Raw genomic sequence first — 23,920 nt, forward strand, 5'->3', positions numbered from 1 at the left:
TATTTGGAAGTACATAGTGTAGAAAAGCTATGCAAGTTTTCATATGAAGTTTGAAAATATGGGCTGAAAAGTCTTATATTGTCATCTTAAAGTGAAAAAAGCTGCAGAAGCTAAACAGTCCCCAAACACAGCACTAATTTCTGTTCATTTCCCAAGGATCTTTCCAAAGAGGCATTTAGAAGGATTGCTTTTTCATGGCTAGCCTCTAGAGTATTTCATCATGTCAGCCACGCGTTCCACAGGAGTAAAAATTAATGGCAACCTATCCCTTACAAAAGTCCCTTTTGGATTTTGCCAGTTTACCTTACCTGGTACACAGAGTGTCCCCAGGGAAGATTACTCAGAAGTTATCTACTTGGCTGTGATTTGTTCATTCAAAAGAGATCAATAAAACCAGAGAGGGAGAAAAAGAGGAGTGCTCAAGTCTTTCTGTCTGTCCTACTTAGATGGAAAAACTTACCCTGGGGCCAGAGTCATATGGAGCTGTTTTCACTGGCATGAGGTCTGTGCTAGGCAAAGATTTCTCTCTCTGCAGAGGGATCATGCAGAGTGCCATGCCTTTTGACAAAAAGTTATTTCTTAAAGCCATGTTTATCCCATGACCTTGTCAGAAGTGGATCACCATTCTCCACAGACTCTGGTATTCTGTAGTTGTACAAAGCAGGAAGGAAGCACTTGTGCTTGTGAAACTGCTGGGAATAATTCAGCTGTTTACATGTGATGAGAAGTTTTTTTAACTAGCCTGCCTGATATTGGTTAGCTGTTTCTCTTTGAATTGAGGCTGCCAGAAATATTTCATTCTTGACAGAAGAAAAAAGAGGGGAAGAGTCAGGATCAAGGAACATTTTATTTGGCATAATTTAAGGCTATTTGTCTATTACTGGCAACAGAACTTGGGAGATTCGGCATCTTTTTAGCAAGTTTATATTAGAAGACTGTAACTGTATACACCTTGAAATGGATTGCTTCACCATCACAAATATCACCAAAAAGGCAACTACACTTGACTATTCATTTCAGAGGCCACAGTCTTTCATGGATTGTTTGAATACAGTTTTGTGCACACAGTAGTGCTTTTGGCATCAGCAGATTTAATATAATTTGAACTGATATCAATGCAATAGATGGAATTATCTATATCCCAGAAAAAGTTACACAAAGCAGCTGCAGGTATTCCGTATCTAACACATGGTGTTTTCAGGAAGGAACAGACTGGAGCAAGACAGATGAAAACATTAGGAGCCTTAGGTATTCAGGTCAGAGCACATTAAAAGAAAGAGATTTGGCAGATATCAAAGGTAGAGAAGTTGGTATTTTCTACAGCTGTCTGCTGTGTTGACAGTGCAGCTTTAGTTTCAAAACTTAAGAATGTCTTATAGAAAGAGTGGAAAAGAACTGAACCAAAAATGCTCATTTCTGCTTCATGGATGCAGGTTCTTTTCAAATCAATAGGAGTTGCTTGTATGATCTTTGGAAGGGAAAATAAAGTCAAATAACTACAACAAAAAGCTTGTGCTTACATTTGAAATGGAAGGACTTTACCACAATTACCTGATGATACTCTAGTCGGTTTGTTCATTCAGATGAAGTGGTATTAGGACTGTGTAAGTGTGAGTGAGGTTTGGGTGGTGGCTTGGCGAGATGTTCCTGGTTGGCCTCATTGCCGCAGCCCTGTCAACACGCATCAGCTGTAACCCATAGGAACTAAATACTGCTTAAAACAAATCATATTTCATCCTTCATGCTTTTTGAACCTAACATTGTTTTAACAGTTTGCTGGGTGTACTAGATGATTGATGCTGTCACACTGCAGATAAAATTTATCATTCTGCCATTTTTTGTCAGTACTTTAGAAGCATTTTGGTTCAAGCTGGAATCTGAAGGAATGTTACACATCTTTTTAACAGCTCACCTCAGTTATAAAAATAATCCATCTAATTCTCAGAGATTAATTGGCAGACATTTCCTAAACACAGACCTAGAATAAATAAGTTAGTTGTACCTGAATATATTTTGAAAGAGATGTGCTGTCGTTCTTTTTACGTTTCCTACAAGGGAGTATAAATGAATATGGTATCAGATACAAACACACAAATTTGTATGTACACAAATATGCATATGTCAGGTACATGAAAGGAGATCAGTTATGTTTAATCACATGCATATTTGGCCTCATTTAATAATGAAACTCATAGACTAATATCAGCTATTCACAACGATTACATGGGATGCTGTGAAAAGCTTGTTACACGGAAAACATTTTTTAGCTCCTCAACTTCGAGCATATGTCAGAGCTTTTGTCTATTAATATGACCTGCAAGGACTATGCTCTGTTGAAATCATGGCTGAAACATCAGAGCAGTGGGTTTGTATTATCCATGACTATTAGCAGGTCATAAAATTACTCTAAAAAGGAAAGAGACTGATTTCTGGTATGGCAGAAGTTCCATTATATCATTCAGAAATGGATACCTTATCTTATCAAGTCTACTTGACTTGAATTTAGTCTATATTAAATTATTTTGTCTGTGTCTCAGGTCACAAGTTACCGCTGCTGAATCCAGAGAAATAAAGTCCAGCTTGGGGTAAAAGACAGCGAAACTTGCTTGTTCCTTCAGAAACCAGATGCAGCAGATTGTGTTTGGTGCTGTCCACATGTGCTGCATAATTTGCTCTTTCTGTGTTTCAACAGGCCTTGAATCGGGGCATCGCTGCTGTCAAGGAAGATGCTGTGGAAATGTTGGCCAGCTATGGGCTGGCATACTCCCTGATGAAGTTCTTCACGGGTCCCATGAGTGACTTCAAAAATGTAGGTCTGGTGTTTGTGAACAGCAAGAGAGACAGGACCAAAGCAGTTTTGTGCATGGTTGTGGCTGGCGCTGTAGCTGCTGTATTTCATACCTTAATAGGTAAGGTCACTTCACGTCTAGTTAATATGACTTTTAATTTGCTTCCCTCACCCGTTCTTCAAACTGCTTAAGCTGTAGGCTTAATATTTCATTTGTAAGTACAACAGGAGATGCAGAAGAGATGAGGTCTCTTGGGCTCGTATCATGCCCATCCACGCAATTTTTATTGGTTTTTAAACAGGTTATTAAGGAACAGATTCCAAGCCAAGGGGCTCTCCTGCTTGGAACAAAACATGCTATTGATCTCTTTCAGTCTGGTGTGTGAGCAAAACTTTGACAATGTTGACAGGTTGCCTGAAGCTGGTAGCTCAGAGTTACTGTTAGGCAGTGATGATCAGCTAGCAGTAGTGGGTTGGTTTGGCAGGACTTCAAGGTGTGCTTGGTAGGGCTGTTTGTCAGTTCTTGGTGGCACTGTTGGTGTACTCCCTCTATACCTACTCCTTTCCTACTTATCTCACAGTGCAAAACTCTCAGCAGGCAGGTGCCAGCATCCTCATTAAAACATCAGGTAGTGCTCTCTGCTGCTGCTAGGCATCATCCACTTCTGTTGAATAATTAATCTATGAGGAAGAGGTTAGTAAGAGCAATTTATACCAAACTTGTACCAAACTGAGACCAACTCCCTGAGTGTACTCTGAAACAAAGAAAATACACAAGCAGACACAAACTGAACATTAAGAAAAAGGCAACCACAGGATCTGTCAGCTTTTGAGAGCCTAGAAAAATGGGATATCGATATCAAGCATCAGCCACAGCAATAAAAGCCATTTAACTTGGAAGACTTTTAACTTCATCTTCTCCAAGAACTCTACAAGATTCTCTGCACCTTCTGGCTCATTCTACAGAGCTGAAATCTCTGGACCATAGCAAAGAGGAACAGGAGATTCTGGAGGAAGAAACAGAGAGTGCACTGCACTGAGCAGGTAAAATCCTAAAACGCTGAGAGTTGTAAGAGGTGGGAGGGAGGAGGTAATGTGACAGCCTATGGAGGCATGTGTTGGTTGACAGGCAGTAGTGCTGGATTGGATCACCAGCAATAGGGTGTCATTCCATCATAGAAAAATGGGAAATGCAAGTGTAATGGCAATATCCTGAATTGCTGTGAAATCTCAGAGTGACCTCAAAAGGAGGCATCATTCATTATCAGGCTGTTAGTATCTCAAGAGCAACATGTGCTGCAGTTCATCATATAGACTAGACTAACCAGAACAGAACAGAACAGAACAGAATAGAATAGAATAGAATAGAATAGAATAGAATAGAATAGAATAGAATAGAATAGAATAGAATAGAATAGAATAGGACTATTTCAGTTCCTGCCTAAGTAGGTGTAAGATCCTGGTAAATACAAATGCCCCCAGCTCCTACCCTTTAACAGGCTGTCAGCTATATTCATCAGCTCTATGTGCCTCCCAAGCAACACAGTTTGTTTTGGCCATCATATCACTTATTCCACCACTGGTACATGACCCCTGTGCTATTTAGCTTTGCTCTATGTTACAGTCATAAAAAATACTTACAGTAAGGGCTCACTAGCCAGGGCAACTGTGTGCCAGGGATAAGATGTTGCTAATTTTATAAGCTGAATCCATGCATTCAAGTGAATTTAATTTGTTGATTTTGATTGGTCACTTCTTAAACATGTTTACATTTTAGGGTGTTTTATTGAGTCAATGTTATAAATTTTGGCCCATTTGTACATTTGGCTCTCATATTTGTTTCATTGGAATGTTTGCTCAGTCCCTAGAGCTGCTCTTCTAGTTGCTCACTTGCTTTTCTGCCAGTGCTGGTCAAAGTTTTTGCCTTTGCCAGCTGGATAAAAAGTTATTTTCTAGTCATACAGTATTTTTTTTTTTTTAAGCTAGGATAGATTTTAAGAAAGTTTTAAGTGTAACGATCAGATTTTCAGGTGAGAGACATAGTAATTTTCCATATGGGACTTCTTATTGGGAGGAGAGGTTTGGAACAACGGTTGGAAAACCTGTCAGCTAAGTTTCTTGCCTTTGCCTGGAAGTAGAGCCCTGCTAAGCTCAGAACCTCTGAAATGCACTCTGTAGATACTGGGAAAAAAGGAGGCTTTAAAGCATGCTTACCATGCTTTAAAGTCCTGAATTAAAGGGCTGCACACAATCTTTCAGCTTTTTGTGGTGACAGACTAGAAAATATTTTTTGGTATTTGAACTTGTCTATGCCTGAAAATATGCAAAGGCCACAGCAGAGACTGGCAGAGTGCCTGAGGGAATGGAGTTAGTCAGATTCTAGCACCAATTGCCTGGGTGATGTTGCCAAATTTTATGTTCCAAGTTTCCTTTGAACCTGTTTCAAGTCCTGATTATTTTGCTCTGACCCACAGATACACAGCCTGCCTAGCAGGATGAAGAGAAGCAATCCAGTGACAGGCAGCCTCCTAGGACCTGCAAGTACTCCCCAGCAGCTGCAAGCCTATCATAAGCTATCTGCAAGAGAAATACGGGTCACTGATGCTTGGTGAATGAAAAAGAGAAAGAAATAACATTTAGGAGACTGAATTTTTTCCACATGCCATAAATATAGGGCTAAGGAAGGTGACGTGTCTATTTGCCCGTGGACTGTCAAAGCCCAGGAAGAAACAGAAAACAAAAAGCCCAATAAAATAAGGAGTACCAAAAGTCAAAAAGGAAGAAAACAAGTGGTGGTAGAAACACAGTGACCACAATGAATCACCACATTTCCAACTGTGATAGAGATTATTTGCAGTCTACACACACAGCTCCTCACAAACAGCAGCCTCTGCTCATGGAAAATATCAGACCAGACTGTTTCACCCACCTGACTCACACTTCATTGCTTCAGCACCCGCTCACACCGCTGCTTCCCCACCGGGGCTCACACAGTCCCCTGTGCCAGTGGCTGCCTGAGCTAAACCACTTGAACTCACAGCTGCAAGCTCTGGGTCCCTCAGTCATCACCCACCCACATCCTTATGAAGGTCTGCAAAGTTCTCACCAGCAGCTCCTGTCACTCCCCTGTACAGGCAGCAGTAACAACTGAGAACCAAGTTGGCCAAAGGGGTTCAAAACCATATTCTCATTCCTCTTCCAATGCTGCTGTAAACCTTGTCAGTATAGTATTCCTGGATTGGATGTTTCAGGCGTGATCTGGAAATAAGATACAGTATTCTGCCTTCCTTCCTTCCTTCCTTCCTTCCTTTGGGCTACTTTGAGGGCAGCTACTGCCACCAGTTAGTTTCCTGGTGGGAAGTTCACTACGGAGCCAGAGTCTGAAGTTTCTTGTTGTTTCAGATGATTTTTGGTGGCTGTGAAAGAAACGATTCAAGATACTAAGCCTATCTCTGCATATTTTTGACATCTTACTAAATTGCCAGCTTGACAGAGGAGAAAAGTCATTTATATAACATTATGCTAACATAATGCATTTCTTAGTGTTGCTGGTAAGCCCTCCATACTAAGTGAGTCTCTTAACATCAGCCTCATAAAGAGTATGAAGTGTATGCACATTTTCTTTGGCAATAAAACAGTATTGTTCAACTTCTCACTAGTCTACTGAGAAATAGTATACCGAGAAAGTTTATTTCCTTTTGAATAATTCTCAGTAGTTCTAGAAATGACAGGGCAGCAGTTACTTTGAGGAAACATCCTCTTCGCTTTTTCATTACACCTGATTAAAAACTTCATGATGAATCATTGTCATCACCAGAAAAAGGATGGAACTTTAGTAAACAGTAAATTCAAGTGTAGGTTTATTTTTGCAGTAATCTATAGCAGCTTGGATGGCCAAGACCACATGAGTGATTTGTTTTGTGCCCATTTATTACTGTCAGGCTGCTGAGTGTGGGCCATGGATTGCACATGGATTGGTGAAAGCTTCAGCAGTTCCTAGCAATTCTGCTGATACTCTTGAACTTCCCACATGCATGATCACTGCATGTACATTAAAAATCTCCATAGGAAGTGAGACATAGTTGTAATCCCACCAATTCCAGTGTAACACTGCTGGAATTTTCCAGAGACTAGGAGTTCCACAGTGGGTTATGAGCTGAGGTGTTTTGGGTTTTTTTTAAATCAGTCTTGTTCTGACAAGACCACTGTACTGGGAAAGACTAAACATTTGCCCTGGAAAAAAGGGACAGCACAGAAACATGAATTAGAATATAATCTGGGTTTGCTGCTTTCCCCCTCCCCTACTCTAAATAAAAATAAAACGTTATTCATAAAAATTTCGTCCTATTTCAGCATGGCCATTGCTAAAGTAGTAACATGCTTTCCTGGCTGTCCCAACCCTTTTCCCACAATGGGCAGTTTCTTTTCAACAAGGTACTCAGGACAAAGGAAGAAAGCCTATGACCAAAGCACTTTTGAATAGAATGGTTGTGTTTCAGTTAAAACAAGATGATTTTGAAACTTAGGAAATGTTGGCTTATATAAAATATTTCAGATACTAAAAGTCATTCAGAGATTTAGGAAAATCAACTAATGCAATTTTGGAACTAGACCCGAGCACAGAAAAATATGATTGCAGTAATCAGTCTTCACTGAGATGCTACTAAGCTGTTTTGGTTTTCTTCAATTCATGTATTTCTATAAACAAAGAAAAAATCAGACAACCTTAAATATTCTAGTTATCTGAGCTCTCACATGGGGAAAACAGAGGCTTTCTCTTCTGTTTTAAATTCAAGCTAACTAAAGACACAAATCTATATACCCTGTGGCATCTCCAAATGAAATTGTGCTATTGTTTTTTCACATTGGTATTTTCTTATCTGCCAAAATGACTTAGCTGAACAAGTTAGCTCTGTGCATTAAACATGGTGCTAATAACACCAAGGTTGTGGGTTTGATCCCTGTACAGGCCATTCACTTAAGAGTTGGACTTTTTGGTCCTTGTGTGTCTGTTTCAACTCAGAATATTCTGTGATTGAGAAACTGATGAGCATCAGTTTTGGCCATGTGAACCATCTTTCCAACAAGCAGCAGAATAGATGTGTTATTTCTTAAGTCTCCAAGTTCATTTTTGAAACTGGCAGCAAAGTATGCAAATGGAATGTGTCTAGAAAGAACACACTTGAACCCAAAATCAGGTTTCAGATTTTTTTCTTCCAGTAAAGCTATTTTTGACATATGTAGCTCCATGTCTGGAAGTAAATGGTGTTGCTTCCTCTGAGAGTTTTTTCTTTATGATTTAAGTATGACATGCTCAGTAGTAGTCAGCTCCAAAATAACTACAGTACAGCTATTTGTCTGAAACTGCTGGCATAGTTAAGAGTGTGTTGTTTTAAGGTGTCAGAAGTTTGTGTGGTAGTAATTGGCTTGCTAGAGAAATTGGTGTAGGGACCAGGAGATCCAATTAGATGCACAGTTTTCAGTGTCATATCTTCACCTTTTGGGTCTTAAAACTCAACTGCAAAAACGAAAACCAAGAATTCCTGCTTAACTTCTGATTAGTGAATCTGATTCTTAGACATAGCAAAACAAATGAGGTATCAGAGAAGAGCAAACAGGCAGCTCATCTTGGATTTGGACTTCTCTGTTTTAGTTGAAATGATGCAAGAAGTGGGAAGCACCATCTGCTTTAGATTCATGTAATACTCTCTGGATCTGCTGTCTGTGTTATTGATTTTGTACCATTCTTCATAATAAGTTTGTAAGGTTGGCCAAGGTTAAGTTCTAATTGCATCAGCAATTGCTTGATTCACAGCTCAGTGACACATGCCTGTATCTTTGTCAGTGAATCTCAGCTTGCTGAGTCCCTCTCTGTGAGAGTGGAAACATTAATGGACATCAGCAAAAGTGATTGTGTGCTTTCACTGACATATGAAATAGCTGACCATTTTGAAAATAATGTTTTAAGCTTTACCATTATGAATTTAAAACTAAAATTCCATTAAAAAGTGCAGTTAAACTTCTTTTTGGTGGGGAGAGAAAAAATCTTGGAAGCTTACAGAGCTCGGTGCTGATATCCCTAGAAATCTTAAAAATGTGGTACTATGAGTTGCAATGGTATATGTGCCTTGAGAGTCCCCTGCCAATAAGCTACAACCCTTTTCTTAGAAGTGAGAGTAGTTCAGTTGCTGACCCTCTGATTCTGTGTTTTTCTGTGATAGTAAATTTCAGGTTAAAAAAAACCCAAACCAACAATGTAATGGCCTTAAGAGACAAAAGAAGTTACTTATTACTCACATTCTAAACACTTTAAAAGTCTCATTTAAAACAGAAGAAGGGCAGGAAGAGCAGGGAAGGGTGCAGTTCTTCTGCAGCGTGCTGTTCTTCTAGCACTGCAGTGCTGGAGGTGGCCTCTCCACAGAAGCAGGTTCCTCAGCACATGAACTACATTTCTCAGTCCCTGTGTGGAGGATAAGATGGTTGTTTCCTGCATTGATTTTTAAGTTTTTGTGCAGAGGTGTAAAGCACACTCAATGGAACCTAAGAGAAAGTTCAGTGAATCTGACCTTCACACATGGCTTGCTTCATAGACCTTCTAGATTTCTTTCCTTCATTGAAATAGCTTGATTCAGGAACATCCAGGTACTGCCCAGCCATAAAAGCAGCTTTCCTCAAGGATTTGCCATGCAAAACCCCCCTTCGTAGCAGAGAGTTTTCCAAATGCTAAGTAAAGATTGGCACATGGCTATTGATGCAAAAATATAAAGTCTGTGCTTGATGTTTGATTGAACTGCAACAGGCACCTGAACACTTAAGGGACTAAACTACCTTCTTCAAACTGAAGAAAAGTTGGAGCCCTGGTTTAAAATTCTTCCCCAACCCTCTTCAAAAGAAAACAAGGCTGAGAGTGCCTCAGGAAGATGGCTAAGGCACTTGGGATTTACTGAGTGAATTTGGAGATTGTGAGTCTAACAGTCATAGTTCAGGTGACAGACATATAGATAGGGACCAGCATAGGGAAAGGGGGAGTTTTTAACATTTTAGCATCTTTTGGGCAGTCCTGGTTATCTGGAATGAGGCTTGTGCTTGTTCACAGTGCTGTCATATCACCTTCTTTTATTTTACTATCTTGTTTACACTGTCTTATTTGGACTCAAATAGTCTTTTCAGTTCTGTTAATCATTTAACTGCTGTATCTCTAAGACATCACGAAACAATGACAATTTAAACTCCTCTTTAATTGCTTTCAAATACTGTTTACGAGTTATGAGAGGCAGTTTTAGGCTAAGAAGATTGAATCTGATGACTAATGTTATTCATCATAATGTTATTATGATTTAGTTGTCAATCCAATTGTGAGACCTGCATGCATGAAAAGGATCACTTTCCTGAAATACCCTATATTAATATCTGTACAAAGATAATAGGGTAGTTATAAATGGAAAATTAGATAGATGTTCACATTTGAAATAGTTAACTTAGAAAATACACAAGTAGGAGAGAACTGAAGTAAGGTTCCTCAGACACAAATAATTCTGCCATTACTTGCCTTGGAGGAGATCAGCCTTACAGCCTAATCATTCTTTTAACAACTATTGCAAGTGTATAGAGGAAATCAAGTAATGATGTGCAGGTCTAGAACATAGTTTATAAAAGGTTTAAACTGATCTGGAGTATTTGCCTCTGCATATAATATTTGTCTCCATAGTTCAGGCTCTAGTCACAGCCTTTGTTATTCCTGATTTTTGGAAGGACTCTGGGGTTCTTAAAACAACTGGAGAATATGAGGACAAACAGAACTGGAAGCCGTTCTGCAGAGAGCTGTGTGGGGACTTGCCATGTCTGTGTGGCCTTCAACCCAACACTTGGTGAAGAGTGGCCTGGAAAGAGAGTGTTTTCCAACATTTAAAGTAATCTTGGGTTGAGACAGGACAGGGAAGTAACACGCTGATGATCAAAAGTAGGAACCCCCTGATTTCCAGAGGTGCCCTGTTCTGACTTATGGCTCTGGAGGTGCTGGCTCTCGATAAGGAGGGAAACCAAGGCAGGTCAAGGCTGCCCAGGGACTGTACAGCAAAGCACACAGTGTCCTGACAGGTCCTAGCAGAGGTGGTCATTAGGCAGAGTTAGGGAGAGGCAGAATGAGTGTGATTTGCTGCATGCCTTCACAAATCACAGTATCTTTTTACAGCTTTGGGCAGGTTTACAGGTAATGTCATGAGAATGCAGTGATAATCGATGGTTTCAGCATTTAAAAGGCACTATATCCCATGAAATACACAATGCCTGGTGAAAACAGCTTTTCTAACAAAGAGCCTTGATTTATTGAAGGAGCAGTAGGTTTTCTGAAGTACCAGTGTGTTCATTTAGCAAACAGATGTGGCACTTACTATACTCATCTCCCAATCCAGCCATTTGTTATCGTGCCTCTGCCAAAGGTTACTTTAAAAAGAACCATGAGAGCACTTCTTAGTCATAAACAGCAGCTGGTGAGGCTACAATATCTGAAGCCCTTGCAGCTGTTTGCTAAGTGGATGTGTGTCTGGGCTCCAAGGCATCACTGTCTTCCAGGTACTTCTGAATATCTCACCCAAGGGTCCATATGCAACCTTTGTTTTTCATTCTTATCTTGTTTCTCTACAGCATATAGTGATTTGGGGTATTATATTATTAATAAGCTGCACCATGTGGATGAATCCGTGGGAAGTAAAACCCGGAGGGCCTTCCTTTATCTTGCTGCCTTCCCTTTTATGGATGCCATGGTGAGTGCCTGATTCAGAACTGAAAATTAATGTTAAGGTTATGTTTTTGTGATGTTGGTTCACAAACTTTGTTACCTTATGGGAAACTGAAGTGTGCAGAAGTCAGGTGTGTCCTTTGCAAGCAGTAATTCTGTATATACCTAGACTCATCTGCTACATGGAGAAAGCATCTGAATGGACTTTAAACATCCAGAGATCATGACAGATGTCAAAAGCCTCAGCTGCCTTGTTAGAGTTACAGTACGTGCGTATTGGAAAACACTTGTCATCTTGTGATGACCTGCACTGGCTGTCTGTATGTGACCTCATTCTGATTTGTGGTGAAAGATTTGGATTTGCCATCCATTCCCAGATCACCTGCAGAGCTCACACGGAATAAAATCAATATTTTCTCACAGAAAATTTGTCAAAAAGACGTTTCTTACAATCAGTTTTACAAGCACAGCTAACTCCAGTAAATCTCAAATGCTTGGGCAAGAGAGCCACACATGGGGAGAGCTGCTGCTTCCCAGATTACAGGTTCATTGCTTGTGGCCTGCACAACATGAAAATGTGGCAACTCTCTTTAATGCCTCTACCTCTGTGTAAAGCTGGTAACAGAGAACCTTCTCATGCCAATGCCTCCACCACTTTCTCACCACTTTGGCTGCTTGAAACAGTTGCTGACAATAAAAAGAAGTTGGATCATTAAAAACAAGTTGGCTTTCTTTTCCAGACAGGAAAGAAAGTCAGTATAACTCAGTGGGCCAATGAATATTACACTTCAGAGGTGCATCCAGCTGGTGAATGATTATTTATTAGATTTACTATGATAATTCTTCTTGTGCAGCATCTGATTTGTAAAGGGCTGCTGTCTTACTAGGTGTGCTCAGAAATTTCTATACAGTCTGTAAATTTATTGCCATTCTCCCTGCCAGCCTGGCAATGAGGAACTCAATGCAACAGTGCTTTCTCTGCATTAATGGCTTAATGTTTGCCCAGGTTCACACCAGGTACTGCTGCAGGTTGTTTGTGTACAATGTAACAACCAGAAAACAACATTCTTGGACCTGAAATCATTCATAATATCATAATCACTTCTCAAACTTTTCTCTGGCTTTTTTTCAGGCATGGACCCATGCTGGGATTCTGCTGAAACACAAGTACAGTTTCCTAGTGGGATGTGCCTCCATCTCAGATGTCATAGCTCAGGTAAAGGCTCCCCATAGTAGCCAGTGTTGTGTTATGGACCAGATGCTTTCCTAAACAGGAACTCCCTTGTACATAGAGTCTGTCTGTGCCTTCACTCTCTTCTGTAAGCAAGACACCAGAGGAAGTAATCTTGTGTGCTGCCCTTTGACTGTTCATCATGTGAAGGCTATTTGCTGGCAGTTGTGCCTTAGGACAGTGTCACTTGACTGGATCAAGTCAGTTCCCAGGACTGTTTGGCTTAGGGTCATGTCCTGAAGCTCTTCCACAGCCCTGTTTCATAATGGCAGATAAAGAAGTTCTGTATAGTACACACGTGCATTCGGGGAAAAGGTCCGATAGAGACCACAGGCTGCTACCAATCCTGAGGCTGAGAGAGTGCTTTCAAAGAGATCTTTCTCTCTCTGTACATTCTCCCCAGCTCTTGCACAGTTCCAGTGAAGTCCTGGGCTGGTAGTGAAGGCATGATTCTCCAGCTGACCTGTCAGTTTTGCACGTGGTGTCAAATCCAAGGAAATGCAGTGTAAGCTGCCTTCTGAGTACTTCTTACTGTTACAAAAGGTGAAGACTCAGAAGTGCACCAGAAGGAGTCTGTGGTGATAAGCCCTGGGTGATTCAGAGAAGAACGAAGACCAAAGAAGACCAAATGTTTTTTGAACTTTCAAAAGGGAGGTGTTAACTAGCCTGTTGCTTTGTATTAGGCACACTGAAAAAACAATATTCATACACACTGATGATGGCCAGTATTGTAGCATTTAAGAACCAATATACAGCCCCCTTTTGAAAAAATATAAAAATATTAGGAAATTAAGAGTCCTGTACTGCCCCATTATGAACTGAATGGTCTAATGACTGGATAAGAAAGAGGATAAATCAGTACAACATCAAAGGAAATATGAAGCCATTGGCACTCTCTTCAATTTTCCATTGCTTTTTCCTCCCACTAAACATAAGGAAACCATAAACCAGGTTGAACCCTTCAGTCAATTGCTACTCTGTATTTGTCAGGTCTGCCCCACTACAGTACTGCAGTAAATCCCCAGAGATAATAGCAATTACTGTAAATGACCTTAGCCCTCAGGGTCTGCTCTTGTTCCGATGCGACCTACAAAGTTTCCTGACCCTGGGTGCATGTCAGGACACGCACAGCTAAATACAGAAACAAATTCTTATTTTGGCCATGCCCTTTCCACAGTGGTTGGTGAGTGGGGTGCCAGGGTTGTGAAGAATAAGGCACCTGTCATCTTCTCTCAACAGAATACTACACAGAGCAAGAGCAAATCCAGAACATAAAAAGTTGTGGCTGTCATAGCCCAGAACTCTTCACCTACATCTGCGCCCTACACAAGGAGTATCGCACAGGCAGTAGCCACTTTTTCCTAAGCAGCTTCATGTGCGCACTCTTTGTGACTGACTTTGCTTCTATTTACTGAAAAGCAATGTTTTTGTAGATTTGGAAACCCACATAAGCATTGTGGCCTGCCTCAGGAACATTTACAGAGCGTGGTTTTTCTTAACCACTTCTGCAGCTCTAGCAGTGAGGGAGAGAACCTGCACCTGAACCTGTGTGTTTTATTTCTTGTAACTCACTTGAATGCCAGCATGTCCTGGCAGGATTGTCTTGGTTCTCCTCTACACAGCACCAGACACAGTTGGTTTTCCAGTTGTGCCCCCCATCCAGAGTCATTTGGAATTTAACAGGCATTTGATCCACTCTGTACTTAACAAAGAGAATAATATCATATTAATCAGTTCCTTTACATTTTATGGATTGAGCATTTAGTCATAAGAGGCTGAATTATGAACTATTCATTAGCCCAAGTTTCCATTTAATTTACATTAATGTGGCACTCAGCTGAAAAGCAAATAATGAAATCGTGAAATTTCACTTGAAAAAGTTGAAAATTAGGTTGATGTAAGACTTCCTGCTTCTAAATGTTGCAGTGAATATTTTAAATCATCTGGCTTTTTGATTGCCACTACCCTCCCCCTTGCCCAAGACAAAAAAAATAGTAGGGCTTAGAAGCTGACCCTAGAAGCATGTCTCCAGCCTCAGCATGTATCAGAATAGCACATTCTCCTGGGAAGGGTGACTCTCAGCCACATGCTTGCTGCCAGACCTTGCCAGACTTCCATGCCAGCCTTCTCCTATTTATGGGTTCTAGTCTGACACCTGCCCAACCTTCAAGTCCTGTTTCATGGAGTATGAAGTTAACTCTTGTTCTTATGTATATGACCAAATACTGGGGGATCCTGACTAAAGTTTCTGTAGATACTTGTAGCCATGCAAGCAGTTGCAGATCTACTTAGTAGGTAGGAATCAGACAGGAGATGGGTTGGCCCTTTGGAATCACACAGACAAATGATTAATCATCTCTTTGTTTTCTCTGCAGGTTGTTTTTGTAGCCATTTTGCTTCACAGTCACTTGGAGTGCAGGGAGCCTCTCCTGATCCCAATTTTGTCGTTATACATGGGAGCACTTGTCCGATGTACCACACTCTGCCTGGGATACTACAGGAACATACATGATGTTATTCCTGACAGAAGTGGGCCTGAAATGGGGGTATGTCTTCCTACTTGTGTTTTTTCGAACTCAGTAATTTTACTTGAGATTTTTTTTTGGTGTTACAATACTGCATTAAACCACTGTGCATGTAGGGCCTTCACTCTGTCCTGCAGGAAAAAAACAATTTTAGTTAAAGAGGCATAGTAGAAATTATTCCAGCAGCACGTGTGACTCAATGCCTTCCATGGTATGGATATGTCTACTGAAGACCTCTGTACCGAGCTGTAAGACAGCACAGCATGTACTAAGTGAACACTGTAGTTCATATGGAAGAAGATATCAATATTTCTCTTTTTCTTCAAATGTCATATTATTTTTCATGTAGCTTTGTCTGGTAGTCAGAACAAATTATGCAGATAGGTACCTTATGCATTATTTATTGAGATCCATGACACATCTACTTTTGAATCAGTATTGCTACCATGAGTGAAAATATTTTAGGCTCCTCATATTGAAAACGATTAAAATGAATGTACCAAACTAACGATGGATGGGAAAAGCAGAAAACCTTTCTCCATGATTTTGGTCCTGTGCTGCATGTTTTTTTTCCAAACACACTTTATTTTTTTTCTCCTGTGTTTCAGGGAGAAGCTACAATAAGGAAGATGCTGAGTTTCTGGTGGCCTTTGGCATTAATTTTGGCCACTCAACGAATCAGTAGGCCCATTGTCAACCTTTTTGTCTCCCGGGACCTAGGTGGCAGTTCTGCAGCCACAGAGGTAAGAAAGGCAGTGCTCTCCATTACTGCAAATGATCATTTTCATGGAATTACCACTGTGCTTCTCTTCTCAGCCAAACTGACAAGAAAAATTGTCTTAAGTACATTTCTGTTTAGTGCTCTTTTTATGCCAGAAAAAAAGATTGCTTGGGCTCTCACCATGAGTCCTTCTGCCAGGTCTGGTGGGACCTCTCCCTCAATAAGACTTGTAGAATTTTTTCACTGAACAGTGCCTGCATCCGAGGTTTTCATGCTCTACACATAGGTACATATAGTCTGGAGCATTTAGATCCCAGAAATTTTAGGGCAGTTGACAGTAGTCTCATGTCCTACTCTTTCCTGCCATGTATATTTTATGGCTGTGCAAACTGAAGTGAAACTACTGTTAGCAGTCAGTGCATCACACTGATGAGACATAAAAAAGCCCATATTTAAAAAATCCTGTCTCCTGGTTGGGATATGAAATGCACCCTGTTTCTCTTGAGGAATTTCAGATTACTGCAGTAATCAGTAAATCCTACAGCTGTTGAGAGACAGATTTCTGATTGTAATGCAGAGCCTTTACCAATGCTCACCACAAGCTGACCCATTCTCTTAGTCTGGGAGACTTCTGCTGCCAGTTTTGTGCAAGGATGTCTAGATGCATATTGTCATAGGATAAGCAAAGCTGTTAAGATACTAAATGGAAAGTTCAAAGAACTGCTGCTAATTTGTCCATACATGATCCTGTGTATTTCACTCGCTCAGGAGGTGCCAGAGGCTGCAAATAAACAGCTGTGAGAAGAGAACTTAAGAAACTTAAGGCTTTTACATATGTGATTCAGGGATCAGCCTATGTGTTAATAGTGGTCTCCGTACAAGGGGAGCCAGAGGTTAGCAAAGCTCAATTTTGCATTTCTTGGTGACTTTCAATTTTAGATGCATCACATTTATGGCTATTAAGATTACTCCAAATACATGTCACAGCTGGTGATTTGCTGGAAGTTTTACACTAACAATAATTGTCACATGCCAAGTTCCTCTGATTTCTGCAATAATTGCCTCTGAAAAGGGAGGTGCTGACAACACAGATAACATCAGTGTCTGGAGCATCAATATCCACAGGACTTTTACAAGTCCCCTATTCAATAATAGCAGCAGCTTTCACTGTGGGCAGGGAGTCCTTGTGAAGGGCTAGGCTGTAACAAGATAATGAGGGCCACAAATCCCAAATCCACTTGCACTGTCCAGCTCCACCTGCTTTTGTTTGGACTGCCAGCACAGTTGTGGTGATTGGGCTACCTCTTTGGTGGTGGCTTTCATAGAGACCTTTTTCACCTGTCAAATACAAGTGGTAGACATTTAGGATGACTTTCATGCATATATGTTGGAACAACACTAACTGAGGAAAAATGCTGTGAAAAAATCACTGGTAAAAACTTAATGCTTTCATCCAAGTGGAATCTAGCATACAAAATACAGTAGTGAAATACTTTTTCCTTTAACAGGTACTGTGTCTTTGCAATCTTTTTGGATTTAATGATGAAAATAAGCAAAATAGCTTTTATATTCCTTACTCGATTTAACCAAGTTAGGTTTCATACAAGTGGAAATTCTGATGAAAATAAAATAATGGGAGGGTGTGCAATTAAAAAGAGTACTATCCTAAAACTCCAGTTTGTTTTATTTGAACCAATTACTTTTTCAAGGTACATTAAACATTATTAAAGCTGTTATTAGCAGGGAAGGATCTATACCACTCTCTTCTTCTCTGTGGATATCATTACATTCCACTCTCTTTTTAAATAGCACAGGGAACAAATTAGGTTGCTACACGGTCCTGTGTTTGTATAGATCTTTTAACCAAGCAAAGACAGCAGTTACATTTATAATGGGAAAATGGGCTCAGATAATCAAGAAAATGTGTTTTGAAAGTTAGGGAGCGAAACAGAAACAGCAGTAGTTGAAAAAGGCCTTTCTTAACACTACCATTGCCAGATGTAAAATGAATCAGAAATGCATGGGTTGTAACAGATCTGAACCTGCAGATAAAAGGCACCCAAGCACTCTCAGTTAATATGTGGGGAATTTTATGTCTTTGATAAACCTCTTGAACTCTACTTATGAGAGTGTAAAAGGGCCTAGTTTTAAAACTTCAGGCAGTGAATTGTTTCTTCCCATACAAGTGTTCATCTGGAATTGTTTTTGTCTGGTGCTCATTGATGAGCACCAGAGTGGAAAGAGGTGGGGTTTTTCGTCTCATAAGTGCTTTCTGCCCCCAAGCAGTCAGATAGATGTCCAAACTCAGTCAGCCACTGAGGTCCACTGATTTATAGTCTGTCTGTCTTACTTGAGGCTGTTTTATTTATGAATAACCAAGTAAAATGTATATAAATTGAAATTATGCAGTATGATGCAAAACTACTGTGGACTGCAAGGCACACTGCTTCTCAGGTATCTATAGGTAAAATAACTCAGGAGTCATATAGGAGGAAGATGTTGGGCTGGTTAAGGGGTGCACCATAGCTCAGGTTAACTATTATCTCAGATTATCAGAGTGATGGTAAAATGACAAAGCTGACTTAGGTAACTTCATGACACAAAAAAATCATCAGCTTAAAATGGCAGGTCAAATGATGGCCATTTTGACGGTCTTCCTGAAACAAAAACTTCCAGTCCCTTGTCTGGTTTCACATTGTGTCAAGGTCAATGTGGTGATACTGGTGGGCAGTATCACTGGTGATACTGTGTTAGTTTAACCCTTGTGTTTGAAGATTTGAAGTTTACGTTTCTCTGTCTCTATTCGTAGGCAGTGGCGATTTTGACAGCTACATATCCTGTGGGACACATGCCCTATGGCTGGCTGACAGAGATCAGAGCTGTGTACCCTGCTTTTGACAAGGTGAGCGTCCCTGTTAGGGCTGTCATAAATACCTTGTGCATGTGTGGTCCTCCTAGTTCTCTCTGTTTGTTGTTCCACTGATAGGTTTTCTTAAAATCTAGTTAGAATTAATTGGCTTTTGGTGGCTTCAAGCTGTTGTCTGATTTATGATTTTAACCTTAGCTCTGTGTTACAAGGTATTAAGCTGCCTTTTGGATAGATAGGTGCTGTATTTTTAAGGATTAAAAAAAGTCCTCAGTATGAGGTAGCTACTTAGGTAATGAAGTGATTTCTCACAAAGTGTCATCACTGAATGAGCAGCTCACATCTCTGCTTGGGATTTTGTGGTATCTCTCAAGTGGGTTTGGGTTCATTTGCTTATGTTAATATTTAGCAAAGGATGTCTCACAGACTGGCACTAACACAGATAACAGACATTCTTTTAGTAGTACTGACTTAGCTGACCAAGGCTGTGAAGATTTTTGTTGGTAAATAATGTAATTATGTAAGAATGCAAGGACTGCTCCTGGAACTGGGCACAGAGCAAAAATAAATATTGTTTAGTCTCTTTTTTTTGCTCTGATTTATAACTGGAACTCACTAGTCTATATGTTATGCAAAGAAAAGTCCTGTCCCGTGACTCTGAAATTCAAATGCCAGATCCTCTCCTTCCCTTTATTTACCATTTAGTAACTGAACTTTCTGGTTCCAAATACTCATGAAAAATATGTTTATTTTCTCTGGAATGTATTTAACTGGAGCAAGCCCTGTTTAATGTCATCCACCATATTTCCAAGAAGAATTTAAAACCAACACAGAGTCAAATCAGACATAACCTTCTAACCTTCCTGGGCACAACTAAATTGACCTGTCAGATAAAATACCACATGTAGGCTTTCTCAGAGGCCATGCTGCTGAAAAGGAACTGCAGATGCAATCCCAATGAACTGCAAGATAAAAATAGTTTGGGACAGGAAACTCAGGAGCTGCTAACCTCATTTGATACAAGCCACAATCAAATGCACTATTACCAAGCAATAGCAACAGCAATTAAGACTCCTAAATTCAGGTCTCATTTAGTCGGTGAGATATGCTGAACAACTGCAGTGGTGATGGGATTAGACCATGATTTGTCCATTTGTTTATTTCAGTTAAAAAGGTTTCTGATAGGGCTCTTGTGGAACAATGTGAGGAAGAAAAAGCTAGGGCAAGGCACAGATCGCTACAGTTTATCTAACTGCTAGAAAAGTATTAATGGGTATTTTAGTTCCATGTTTGAAGTGCAATTTGTCATAAAATGTACAAAATGATGTAGCAGCAGTATAAAAGGTATTTCAGCCTGGCAACCATATGTGCAAATGCCTTCACTGTACTTTACAGATAAGAAATACTAAACCTGAAACCCATAGTGGGTTTTTTAAGATTGCTGTGAGAATTGCTTTCCCCTTGGTCATGCATCACTTTGTGTCACTGTGCCTTTCAAAAGCTTTGTTTCCTTAACAGAATTCTTTCTCAGAAGAGTCCAGATAGAAACAGGGTTTTTTTATTTCTGGACCCTGTAAGGTGTCCATTGTGATTTTCAGAAGCCAAAACAGTGTGTTTGCATGCAAACTCCCATTTTCTTTTGTCAGTTACTCAGGAAGCTGGCAATGCTGATGATCATCAGAATCACACTGACTGATGGGCTTTGAGATGCTCCTCTTCAGTGGCTCAACTGGAGAAGTCAAATTTTTGTCCTCACAAGGGAAATCATTGTCTCTCTTCACATTTGTAGGAGAGGTGCAGGGTCCTACTTCAGTCTTTCATGAGACTTTGTGTCCAAAGCAACCCCATGGCCTAGCAGTGACATTCAAGTTAAGGGTTACTACTGACATTTTGGAAGAGAGCAGGCAAATGCTAGTTCTGTGCTCTGTATGCTGTTTTATATGGTAATAATGCCATTGCTCTTAATGCACCCTGCCATGTGATTCAGAGCAACACCAGTTGTGAGATTTGTGAATGCTATTTATCTGAGGAATACATAGGAATGGATACTCTTTTTGCTCCATAGTGTTTTGATCTGAGAACTAAATAGTGTGTAAGAGTAATGAACAAAGAGTATGTGGTTAAGAGTTGGAGCAAAGGATGGAGTATGGCAAGGACAGGGATAACAGCAGTGGAGCAGGAATGAATAAGAAAGCTTTTTCTTACTAGCCCTTTTGGATGGCTTGATTTGGGTGTGCTTTACTTCCTCTGTTGTTTTAGGCTGGTTAGAAAGTTGAGCCATGAAGCAAAAAGTTCATTGAAACACTGGTGAGTGATGTAAGCAAGGCTTATCCTCACATCTGTGAGAACTAACAGCAAAGCAAAGTATTTCCTCAGAAACACAATTAATAGTAATAGCTGCATGAAAAAATATTTACAGAGAGTTTTCATAACCTGTTTCCAAAAAGGTCAGGTGAAGTAGCTTCCTGCTTTAGGGTCTGGGTTGCCTACATTTTCAAGCACCCAAACTTCCAAGCAGGTGTTTAGGCAGGTGTGTGGGGCCAACATGCAATTGCTGCACTGATCAGAACAAAAGCCTTAAATTTCAAAATTCCATCAAGCACCTGAATGTGCGTGGAAAAATGCACTCTTCACAGTGCTCCACTCCCAAGATGTGTCTGCAATAGTTCTATTTCTCCTACGAGTAACTCCAGTAAAAGAGGCTGACTCTGTGACAGGTGCTTCTGTTCTATCCAAGTTACCTAGGATGTATAAATGTACATCTTATGCTACAGGTTTTATCAGCAGGTGCACAGACTTGTGTATCTCAAGCAGTCAAAGGGCAAATGCAATAGATGACCTAACAGCCTCTTGCTTAAGAGCTCCTAATGGTACCCTGCTTTGAGATCCCAACCTCTCCTTTCACAGACCATTTAGTTTGGTTTTATGTGTTCCCCAAGGGCAATTTTAAATCTTCAGCTTCATTTGCTATATTAGACATTTGGAAGAAGGCTTTCTTTGTTTTAAATAAAACTTTGCTGCCATGTGACTACAGAGCCCATGTTCAAGGTGGATCATCTAATAGTCCTAATTATGTTCTGTTCATTAAACTGCATTAATGGACCCAGCTGTTCCAGAAGCTTTGTTTATATTACCTACTTGTCTAATTGGATCAGTAAGGATGCTTGCATCGGTGATTTGGTACCAATTTGTGGTAAAAGGGAATAAAATCCTGTTTTTCCTGTGGAAACATGCTACAAACTTCAGACTAAGGTTAAAAAAAATCATGTGGTGTTTTCTTAGAAGGAGCTACCAACCTTTTTCAAAGCTGAATTAGTTAAACAGGACTTACTCCTTAGAAAAGGAGGGAGATTTCCCAGCCCTCCGTGAGCCTAGCAGCAGTCGCTGTCAGTTTAAGCGGAAAATGTTGTGTAGTGGTACAAAGTACTCAGAAAGCTCCAGGTTATAAAGCAAACAAGCCAAGTCAGACACGGACAGGCACAGACAGTCAGGTCCAGCACATGATCCTGGTGCCAGCAGCTCCCGGTAGTCTGGAGCCAGGCTAATGCTCTCTATCTCTTTCTCTCGCCCTAGAATAACCCCAGCAATAAACTGGTGAACACCAACAGCACCGTCACAGCCACACATATCAAGAAGTTCACTTTTGTTTGCATGGCATTGTCCTTAACGGTAAGAAACCTTTGTTCAACTCAGTGGTTTTCATCTCAGCCAGAAAATTGTCTCCTCTACCTAATGCTAAAAGCACTAGCAGTTCAAGAAAGGTGAGTTGTCTTGTCTTGTGAAGCTCTGTTGCTTTTATCTGGAGAAGGGAGTGTGATCATAGTATTGGAGTAACAGGAAAATCAGCTGTCATGAGCTCAGGCTAGATATCTAAAAGGCTGGAGTTACTCCGTTTTATTTTCACTGCTTTTCATTTCAAATCAGCCTCCCATGCAAAAAGTTATTAGAGACCTGCTTTTCTTTTCATCTCTTTTTGTTTCTTTTTAAATGAAGAAAACTTCAGGTAACCAGTGTACCAGGAAGACAAAAGAATACATTTGTGTCACATGCAGTGGGATGGCAGCCTGTCCCTGAGCATCTTTCCTTTACTGTGAATGGTGAGAAAGGCAGCACAGGTTGACCCTGCAGTCTCTGTTCCCTGCTGCCTCTCTTGGCACTGGGTTTTCATGTGGGGGTACTTTGATGCAAATTTGTTCTGTTTGCTCTCAAAATTAACTAAAAAGGGCAATCTCAGAGATGGTGATGACCCTGACTAAAGGATCTAAATCTGCATGTTGGGAAGTGCTGCATGGGGATGACATTCAGAGAGAAATTTTGCTGAGCCTGCCATGTTCCAAGAATTCCAATTTGCACACATAAATACAGTGCATTTTCCCCAAGAACACTGTTTCTGCAGTCTTCTTAAGCAACAAACAGGGAGTTGTGGAGGAAAACACTTGCAGCTGGTGGGGATCATAGCAAATAATGGAGCAGATGACCGGAGTAAATCCAATGTCTGTTTCTATAAAGGATGGATTTATATTAGTGCCAGGGTCACTGGCCTGGACATTGTCTCTACACAGTCTCTAGAAGGACAAAAGAAAAAGAGAACCTAGAAAATTGTTTTTTCATAGAAGAAGTCCTTCATCGTGCTAGAAAAGTACTTGTTTTCGAAATGTGGCAATTGTTTTAGGATGCAATGCTCAAAGTCCTACAATTGAATCTGCTCTTACCCTGGACAGGTTTGCTGTTTACCCTCAGCATTGCACACTTTCCATGGAGTAACTGCTGCTTTGGAACTCTCTTCTCCCTACGTTAACAAGTTTACTACTGAGTATGGGAGTGATGACAGAATTTCATTTTAATGTAGAACCTTTATGTCTGAGTTGCAAATGGCTTATGCATGAAGAGAAACTAATTTATGTCAAAGGAGATATTACAGCACAGGAGCCAGAAACATTTGTAACCATCCCCACCCCTTGCCACAACCTGAGAATGTAGATAGAGAACTCTGTCTTATTTCACAGTGGAAAATGAATCCATCCACAGCTGAACTACGTTTCTTCTGCTCTT

The 23,920-nt window shown here is 40.4% G+C and overlaps 1 protein-coding gene across 1 annotated transcript in view; it reads left to right on the plus strand.

The window, feature by feature from the left end:
- The window catches only part of ANKH (ANKH inorganic pyrophosphate transport regulator), a 99,678-nt gene that overhangs the window by 53,435 nt on the left and 22,323 nt on the right, over positions 1–23,920 (plus strand). The window contains exons 2-8 of the mRNA XM_066326418.1: positions 2,693–2,909; positions 11,432–11,550; positions 12,658–12,741; positions 15,132–15,302; positions 15,890–16,024; positions 18,812–18,904; positions 22,442–22,537. Of these exons, the coding sequence (XP_066182515.1) occupies positions 2,693–2,909; positions 11,432–11,550; positions 12,658–12,741; positions 15,132–15,302; positions 15,890–16,024; positions 18,812–18,904; positions 22,442–22,537 (915 nt within the window). The remainder of the gene's footprint in view (positions 1–2,692; positions 2,910–11,431; positions 11,551–12,657; positions 12,742–15,131; positions 15,303–15,889; positions 16,025–18,811; positions 18,905–22,441; positions 22,538–23,920) is intronic.

The sequence above is a fragment of the Sylvia atricapilla genome, chromosome 1, assembly GCF_009819655.1.
Source record: "Sylvia atricapilla isolate bSylAtr1 chromosome 1, bSylAtr1.pri, whole genome shotgun sequence".
NCBI classification, from domain to species: Eukaryota; Metazoa; Chordata; class Aves; order Passeriformes; family Sylviidae; genus Sylvia; species Sylvia atricapilla.